Source organism: Salmo salar, chromosome 27, assembly GCF_965601325.2.
Source record: "Salmo salar chromosome 27, fSalSal1, whole genome shotgun sequence".
NCBI classification, from domain to species: domain Eukaryota; kingdom Metazoa; phylum Chordata; class Actinopteri; order Salmoniformes; family Salmonidae; genus Salmo; species Salmo salar.
In genome coordinates this window covers 23,253,057-23,263,053 of record NC_138317.1, presented here as the reverse complement: position 1 = coordinate 23,263,053, position 9,997 = coordinate 23,253,057, and the positions used below count along the sequence as shown (strand labels likewise).

Sequence of the window (9,997 nt, the reverse complement as noted above, 5' to 3'; positions counted from 1 at the left end):
TTTGCTTTTGTCAAAGAATCCTCCATTTGCAGCAATTACAGCCTTGCAGACCTTTGGCATTCTAGCTGTCAATTTGTTGAGGTAATCTGAAGAGATTTCACCCCATGCTTCCTGAAGCACCTCCCACAAATTGGATTGGTTTGATGAGCACTTCTTACGTACCATACGGTCAGGCTGCTCCCACAACAGCTCAATCGGGTTGAGATCCGGTGACTGTGCTGGCTACTCCATTATAGACAGAATACCAGCTGACTGCTTCTTCCCTAAATAGTTCTTGCATAGTTTGGAGCTGTGCTTTGGGTCATTGTCCTGTTGTAGGAGGAAATTGGCTCCAATTAAGTGCCGTCCACAGCGTATGGCATGGCGTTGAAAAAGGGAGTGAAAGCCTTCCTTCTTCAAGATCCCTTTTACCCTATAAAAATCTCCCACTTTACCACCACCAAAGCACCCCTAGACCATCACTTTGCCTCCACCATGCTTGACAGATGGCGTCAAGCACTCCTCCAGCATATTTTCATTTTTTATGCATCTCACGAACGTTCCTTGTGATCCTAACACCTCAAACTTAGATTCGTCTGTCCATAAGACCTTTTTCCAGTCTTCCTCTGTGCAGTCTCTGTGTTCTTTGCCCATCTTAATCTTTTCTTTTTATTGGCCAGTCTGAGAAATGGCTTTCCTTTGCAACTCTGCCTAGAAGGCCAGCATCCCGGAGTCGCCTCTTCACTGTTGACGTTGAGACTGGTGTTTTGCGGGTATTATTTAATGAAGCTGCCAGTTGAGGACTTGTGAGGCAAATGTTTCTCAAACTAGACACTCTAATGTACTTGTCCTCTTGCTCAGTTGTGCATCCTGGCCTCCCACTCCTCTTTCTATTCTGGTTAGAGCCAGTTTGCGCTGTTCTGTGAAGGGAGTAGTACACAGCGTTGTACCAGATCTTCAATTTCTTGGCAATTTCTCGCATGGAATAGCCTTAATTTCTTAGAACAAGAATAGACTGATGAGTTTCAGAAGAAAGTTATTTGTTTTTGCCCATTCTGAGCGTGTAATCGAACCCACAAATGCTGATGCACGACTCCAACACCATCATTAAGTTTGCAGATGACACAACAGTAGTAAGCCTGATCACCGACAACAATGAGACAGCCTATAGGGAGGAGGTCAGAGACCTGGCTGGGTGGTGCCAGGATAACAACCTATCCCTCAACGTAACCAAGACTAAGGAGATGATTGTGGACTACAGGAAAAGGAGGACCGAGCACGCCCCCATTCTCATCGACGGGGCTGTAGTGGAGTAGGTTGAGAGCTTCAAGTTCCTTGGTGTCCACATCTCCAACAAACTAGAATGGTCCAAACACATCAAGACAGTCGTGAAGAGGGCATGACAAAGCCTATTCCCCCTCAGGAAAGAAAAAATATTTGGCATGGGTCCTCAGATCCTCAAAAGGTTCTATAGCTGCAACATCGAGGGCATCCTGACTGGTTGCATCACTGCCTGGTACTGCAATTGCTCGGCCTCCGACCGCAAGGCACTACAGAGGGTAGTGCGTACGGCCCAGTACATCACTGGGGCTAAGCTGCCTGCCATCCAGGACCTCTACACCAGGCGGTGTCAGAGGAAGGCCCTAAAAATTGTCAAAGACACCAGCCACCCCAGTCATAGACTGTTCTCTCTACTACCGCATGGCAAGCGGTACCGGAGTGCCAAGTCTAGGACAAAAAGGCTTCTCAAAAGTTTTTACCCCCAAGCCATAAGACTCCTGAACAGGTAATCAAATGGCTACCTGGACTATTTGCATTGTGTGACCCCCCCCCCCCCCACCCCTCTTTTATGCTACTGCTACTCTCTGTTCATCATATATGCATAGTCACTTTAACCATATCTACATGTACATACTACCTCAATCAGCCTGACTAACCGGTGCCTGTATGTAGCCTTACTACTGTTATAGCCTCGCTACTGTATATAGCCTCGCTACTGTTATTTTTCACTGTCTTTTTACTGTTGTTTTTATTTCTTTACTTACCTATTGTTCACCTAAAACCTTTTTTGCACTGTTGGTTAGAGCCTGTAAGTAAGCATTTCACTGTAAGGTCTACACCTGTTGTATTCGGTGCACGTGACAAATAAACTTTGATTTGATGCTCCAGATACTCAACTAGTCTTAAGAAGGCCAGTTTTATTGCTTCTTTAATTAGGACAACAGTTTTCAGCTGTGCTAACATAATTGCAAAATTGTTTTCTAATGATCAATTAGCCTTTTAAAATGATAAACTTGGATTAGCTAACACAACGTGCCATTGGAACACAGGAGCGATGGTTGCTGATAATGGGCCTCTGTACGCCTATGTAGATATTCCATAAAAAATCCGCCGTTTCCAGGTCCAATAGTCATTTACAACATTAACAATGTCTACACTGTATATCTGATCAATTTGTAATTTTAATGGACAAAAAATGTGTGCTTTTCTTTCAAAAACAAGGACTTTTCTAAGTGACCCCAAAGTTTTGAACGGTGGTGACCATCCAAAGCTAAATGACAATAAATCACGAGGAGAGTGTCCATATTTCCTTTATTTCGATTTATGACATGCCTTTACAATGTATGGATGGTTTTATCAGTGCTAGGTCTTGAGTTTTATCACAAAACTTCAGCTTTTATCCCTAAAAAAAGAAAAGACAATTGACAGGCAGAGAAGAAAGACAACAACCACATTCTCTCTGTTTTATGTTACTTTCACGTCTTCGTTTCAGTGAGACAGTGGAAAACTAGGATATCAAAGTCAATTTCACTTCTATCAGCTCTTTCAAAGCAAACAGTAAAGAGTTCATTTCTCCTTTGTGTTGGTTCTATATACACTATCCTGGACATGAAAGGATTCCAAAACACATAAACCTTTGTCTGTGAAACGCTATGCTTTCTTCTTTCATGTCCAGACACCGACTCTGAATGTGAAATTATTTGGTTAAAATGAGAAACAGAAAATGTGAGATAAGTATTTCAGGCACTTAAATATTCTTCCAGACTCCTTGGCTTGGCTACACTGTGCTTTCTTCATTTGCAGTACGGTACATGTATTGAAAGAAAAAGTCTCCTCTCCTAAACCCATTACAAATCCATGAGACATGAACTCATGGCCTCCGCTCTACAGGACAAAACAGTGCAAAAGGCTGTACAGTAGCACAACATTCAAATACAACGATTTAAAGGGATTTCAAGTTCCTTCTCACACACAACAACAATGTACCTATTTGCATTTAGTTTGATGTGACTAGGCCTACTTGTGTATCTACCTGTTGTAACTACCTGTTTAAACAACCTGTTGTAACTGCATGTTGTAACAGCCTGTTGTAACTATCTGTTGTAACAGCCTGTTGTAACTATCTGTTGTAACAACCTGTTGTAACTGCATGTTGTAACAGCCTGTTGTAACTATCTGTTGTAACAACCTGTTGTAACTGCATGTTGTAACAGCCTGTTGTAACTATCTGTTGTAACAACCTGTTGTAACTACCTGTTGTAACTACCTGTTGTAACTATCTGTTGTAACTACCTGTTGTAACTATCTGTTGTAACTACCTGTTGTAACTACCTGTTGTAACTATCTGTTGTAACTACCTGTTTAAACAATCTGTTGTAACTACCTGTTGTAACTATCTGTTGTAACTACATGTTGTAACTATCTGTTGTAACTATCTGTTGTAACTACCTGTTGTAACTACATGTTGTAACTATCTGTTGTAACTACATGTTGTAACTACCTGTTTAAACAACCTGTTGTAACTACATGTTGTAACTATCTGTTGTAACTACATGTTGTAACTACCTGTTTAAACAACCTGTTGTAACTACATGTTGTAACTACCTGTTGTAACTACATGTTGTAACTATCTGTTGTAACTACATGTTGTAACTACCTGTTTAAACAACCTGTTGTAACTACATGTTGTAACTACCTGTTGTAACTACATGTTGTAACTATCTGTTGTAACTGCATGTTGTAACTACCTGTTTAAACAACCTGTTGTAACTACATGTTGTAACTACCTGTTGTAACTACATGTTGTAACTATCTGTTGTAACTGCATGTTGTAACTACCTGTTGTAACTATCTGTTGTAACTACATGTTGTAACTATCTGTTGTAACTGCATGTTGTAACTACCTGTTGTAACTATCTGTTGTAACTACATGTTGTAACTATCTGTTGTAACTGCATGTTGTAACTACCTGTGCTCATCGTATCATCAAATCCTCCCAAATGAACTGACCACCTTGCAGCTCTGGGGGAAAAAACTCAACTTTGTAAACATTCCTTTTCAAAATTCATAATTTTTTATCCGCATTAAATATGGAAAGAAATGTTTACTTTTCTCATTCTCTCATTTTCCTGCACATATCGCTCCTTCCTTCCCTCACTTATCTCTCTTCTCTCTTTCTCTCTCGCTTTCTCTCCCTCTCTCTCCCTCTCTGACCAGCCCTCCCCTCTCTCTCCATCTCTCTCTCTGTGGGATGTTTTAGTGAACCCTTGTCACTGTGATGGAAGTAAAATCCATTTAAATGAATGACAGCTGCAATTTGCTCTTCTCACTTTGCTGGGGGTATAACTGTACACACAGTGTTTTTAAAGGCAAGGTAAATGATGCATGCATCTATCTGCATTCTGAACGCAGCATGAGGTTGAACAGAAAGGGGATGTTTGTGTTGAAATTATTACAGTCTTCCCATCGACAGGTTTGTGACGCTAAGGGTGCATCGCAAATTGTACCCAATTCCCTACATAGTGCATTACTTCCACCAGGGTCCATAGGGCTTTATGCACTATGTAAGGAATAGGTTGCCATTTGGGACACAAACTAATATCTACATTTTGGCTGAGAGAGGAAGCTTTGTGTGAGATACATTCCTCTGAATATGAATATGTATTCTATTTCAGGAAGCATAGACTGAGTCATAAAAAATCATAGCAAATGTTTTTTTATAGAAAAACCGAATGCACAGTATTGTTGTTGGGTGTTGTTGTGTTAACATGAAACACGACAAGCTTGTTCGGACTCAGGACATGAGAACTTGGACACTACTAGTGTACTGGTAAATCACATGACACACATACGAATCACTTGAATTCACCGAGTCTTTTGTGGTTCATTTGATATCTACCCCCAAAAACATTGTGCTACATTATCTGACCATCACAAATCTACTAAGATGCAATGTATCAACTTTGTCGTTTCAAGACAACAACAACATACAGTACAGGAACTTGACAAAACGAATGAAGAAATGTGTAGTATTTTTACAGCACATCAGTAGTCTTTCAACAGTGTGATGTCGTGGTCATTTTAACAAATCATTGATTCCATTATTTCACATATGAAAATGAAAGGTCATTTTCATGATTGATGTTTGGGGCCCGTTATTTGTTCAAATAAAATGAAACAAAGTATGCAGTTGGATGCACAAACACAGAACACTCTTCAGATTACCTTACAAAAGACTAGTCCAACAAACCATTTCTCCAGATTTTGCTCTAAAAAAGACTTATCAACCTATCAAAATTTTAACCTGAGATTCAGATTTTTTTAAACGATCTCAGAACAGATCTCAGAACACATCTCAGAACACATCTCAGAACACATCTCAGAACACATCTCAGAACAGATCTCAATGAAGCCATCTGTGTTACAATAGTCTATACCTTTCTGTTACTCTGATCTGAACTAACTGCCGTTGTCTATGTTCTGACATGTACGCTGTGCATTCCAAAATGCTTGACTTTAGATTGATGCCTACAGACAAACGCTAATGTTTAAAGCATTTATCCTCTTTTAAAAATTGGGTTTTCTCAATGTTTACCTTTGTAATTTACACATATTGAGTGTGAAGCTTCAAATACAAGGATCCAGGTTTAATCTATCATGATTTATTTTAAGTTCACCACAGGTAAGACAAAATAAAAACATTTTCACAACAGAAGACGTTACATCCATCTTGAAATTTGGAACCAGTTGTAAACACTAGAAATATGGGTCCTATCTCCGGGTTTAGGTCGTAACTTCTGCTGTTCATGCATAGAATTAGAATCAATTAGTCATTCTAATTCTAGAACTAATTAGACAATCTAATTCTATGGTATACAGTCAGTTCTCACTATAGGGATGTCACACCAGACTACTGATGTCCTATAGTATCCGGTAGTGATGATATCATGTTACACCACAGTACTGATGTCCTCCACCTCGTTGGGCTTCACAGGCTTGCTGGGGAGCGACTTGAGGTACTCCAGGTGTCGCCGGGCATCCTCCTGGTTCTGCCGTACGTAATACACCACGTAGGAGATGACCATGGCGAACCAGCCGAACATCGTCACCAGCATGGCGTAGTCCGTGGTCCTCTTGGCCAGGTTACACAGGTCCGTGTCCACCGCCAGGAAATGGCGTCCCTCCTGCTCCTGGAGCTCGGAGCTCCGGCAGAGGACACGTGCAGCCGCCTCGTGGTTGTGGGCCATGCCGCCCAGTGCCTGCTGCAGGGTGCAGTCACAGTGCCAGGGGTTGTCGTCCACCAGGACTCGTGCTTTGAGCCGGGTGAATGCATCCTTGTGCACACTAGTGATGCGGTTGTGTGAGAGGTCGAGGACCTGCAGTGTGGCCTCCACGCCACTGAAGGCGCCCTCCCCCAGCGTCTCCACAGCGTTGTGGGACAGATTGAGCTCCCGCAGCAGCCTCAGGCCCCGGAAGGCGTGGTCGGGGACGGCCATGATCTGGTTGTGGTCGAGGCGGAGCACGGCGGTGTCTGGAGGCAGGTCCGGGGGGATCTCTTTGAGCCGGGACCCGGTGCAGGTGACGTTGAGGCCAAGGAGGAGCCCCAGGGGCCCAGGGCCGAGGTGGAGGCCAGGGTCGGGTCGGGCCCGCTGGCAGACGCATCCCTTGGGACACATGGAGGCGGAGGGGAAGCACAGGGCCATGAGGACCAGGCTCTGGAGGAGCAGGCACATGGGGATGGAGCGGGACAGCCACATGTCCAGGGGAGTCATACTGGTGGGGACCACCAGCCCTCAGCATCCCGCCAAGAGACAGGGACACCACACCACTGGACCGACCCAAGAAGCAACGGACCGGCCACGGCTCATACCAAACACTCCATACTGGAGACTGATGAGCCTCCACCAACACACTCGGTCTGTTCAGGCCTAGCAGGGCCTGTCACCAGTTGGATTCATGCTGTAATCACACCTGAAATAAAACAGATAGAAGCATTAAACAATATAAAAACTGCTTAATGAAGTACTGTAAGTTCTTTGAACTACTTGTTTAGTGTGGAACTTTTGGTTTTCGCTGAAGTCAAAAAGACAAAACAGGAGCACCACGGTGTGAAAATAAACCACTCTGTTATATTCACATCATTATAATCTCATCATAATCGAGTTCCGTTTCATAGAAACGATATTGCACAACTTGTTATATTTATGGCATACTAGGCCACATCATAAGGTTAATCTAGGTTACAGTGAATCACTGTCCTTAATACCTTAATAAACTTTTACTGCAGTGGGCTAAATCAGGGTCCCACAGAGTGTTTCTTGGTAGTCTTAAACAAATCTACTTTGAAACAGAAGCATATACCTCACACACATGGTTATGGGTTTAAAAAGAAGACACCTGTACCATGTCAGATATAGAGTTGAAATCTATTCCATTTTGAGTTTGCATCCCAATATTACATTTTATATACACTATTTATACAAAAGTATGTGGACACCCCTTCAAATTAGTGGATTAGGCTATTTCAGCCACACCCGTTGCTGACAGGAGTATACAATCGAGCACACAGCCATTGGCAGTAGAATGGCTTTACTGAAGAGCTCAGTGACTTTCAACCATCATAGGACGCCACCATTCCAATAAGACAGTTCATCAAATTTCTGCCCTGCTAGAGCTGCCGCGGTCAACTGTAAGTGCAACGACTCAGCCACAAATTGGTAGGTCACAAAAATTCACAGAACGGGAACGCCGAGTACTGAAGCGCTTAGCGCGTAAAAATCGTCTGTCCTCGGTTGCAACACTCTCTACCGAGTTCAAAACTGCCTCTGGAAGCAACGCCAATACAATAACTGTTTGTCGGGAGCTTCATGAAATGGGTTTCCATGGCCGAGCAGCCGCACACAAGCCTAAAATAACCATGCGAAATGCCAAGTGCAGGCTGGAGTGGTGTAAAGCTCATCGCCATTGGACTCTGGAGCAGTGGAAACGCGTTTTCTGGAGTGATGAATCACACTTCACCATTAGGCAGTCCAATGGACGAATCTGGGTTTGCCAGGAGAACGCTACCTGCCCGAATGCATAGTGCCAACTGTAAAGTTTGGTGGAGGAGGAATAATGGTCTGTGGATGTTTTTCTTGGTTCGGGCTAGGCCCCTTAGTTCCAGTGATGGGAAATCTTAATGCAGCAGCATACAATGATATTCTAGATGATTCTGTTCTTCCAACTTTGTGGCAACAGTTTGGGGAAGGCCTTTTCCTGTTTCAGCATGACAATGCCCACTTGCACAAAACGAGATCCATACAGAAAAGGTTGGTCGAGATCGGCATGGAAGAACTTGACTGGCTTGCACAGAGCCATGACCTCAATCCAATCAAACACCTTTGGGATGAATTGGAACGCAGGCTGCGAGCCAGGCCTAATCACCCTACATCAGTGCCTGACCTCACTAATGCTCTTGTGGCTGAATGGAAGCAAGTCTCTGCAGCAATGTTCCAATATCAAGTGGAAAGCCTTCCCAGAAGAGGCTGTTATAGCAGCGAAGGGGGGGACCAACTCCATATTAATCCTCATGAATGAGATGTTTGCCAAGCAGGTGTCCACATACTTTTGGTCATGTAGTGTACATCACAGAAGACTGAAATATAAAACAAAACCGTTTGACATAGAAACACAGGATTTTCTGCGTTTATTTAAGAAATATGTTTATTCATTATGAAATTATAAAAATATGAATAACATTCCACCCATGAGGCCACTAGAGGGTGATTAAAGTGCAGGAAAGGGCTACAACAACACATCCTTATGAACACACACACTCTTTACAGACTTGACAATAAGCACGGACCTATGAATCCTCCTGTCAATCAAACACTAGCCAGCTACAAACTATGTTGTTTATTTAGTCAATTAAGAACAGATTCACATTTACATTTGTTGTGACATGTACATGTTATTATCTGTGTAAGAGTGAGAATATAGTAAGTAAGTACACAGTAACGGGCAGTTAGATAGGACAAGGGAAGCAATGTTTACTTATGTTCTCATTCATGACATATGATTGGTATCGTTAGTAAAACAAACACACACCAACTCTATTGTAAGCTTGTGTACTGTGGATAACACCACCACATTGGTTCCAAATGCCACCCTGTTCCCTATGTAGTGCACTACTTTTGACTAGGGTCCATAGGGAATAGGGTGCTAGTTGGGCCACTGTCTGATAAGTGCTAAGTACAGTGGAGTGCAGCAGGCTGGTTTTATCAAGCTCCACTCATTCTCCCTCTGTCACACTGTAATGTCACTTTCTCATAACAGATCTTTGTCTGCAGAACATCACATAGGGAAGAAATTCACTAACAGTACAGGAACTCTACATTAACCAAACTGTACAATACAACCCTATTCAATCATAAAAATGCTATGCAATTATTTTCTGTCGTATAACTTTCCCCATATCGAGATCCTACCTATCATGTTTATAAACACATGCTAACATGCAGTGCTTAATTTGTAAATTGGGAGGTCCCGGAACACATAGTGAGCGCGAGAGGGGGGGTTACCCGGGGGGCTCTGAGGTACTGGAAAACATTGAGAAAAAAAGTGACTAACACAATGTGGCAGCTCAGCAGACAGAGTAAACAGCCATGTAGCCTACTGTCTATGGTGGTTAAACGGACAGCACTCTCCAAGGTGCTGATTCATTCAAAGCATTTCAGACGTCACTGCAGTATGCCCACAT

The 9,997-nt window shown here is 42.8% G+C and overlaps 1 protein-coding gene across 1 annotated transcript; it reads right to left on the bottom strand.

The window, feature by feature from the left end:
- Positions 1-2,554: 2,554 nt before the first annotated feature.
- On the bottom strand, positions 2,555-7,227 carry LOC106588675 (leucine-rich repeat-containing protein 3B-like). Its single transcript, XM_014177900.3, has one exon. The coding sequence runs from the start codon at positions 7,029-7,031 to the stop codon at positions 6,210-6,212; it is 822 nt and encodes a 273-aa protein (XP_014033375.1). The 5' UTR covers positions 7,032-7,227; the 3' UTR covers positions 2,555-6,209.
- Positions 7,228-9,997: the final 2,770 nt, after the last annotated feature.

Bases quoted from the DNA above. Each gene is read 5' to 3' on its own strand.
- LOC106588675 (XM_014177900.3), bottom strand. From the start codon at position 7,031: ATGACTCCCCTGGACATGTGGCTGTCCCGCTCCATCCCCATGTGCCTG.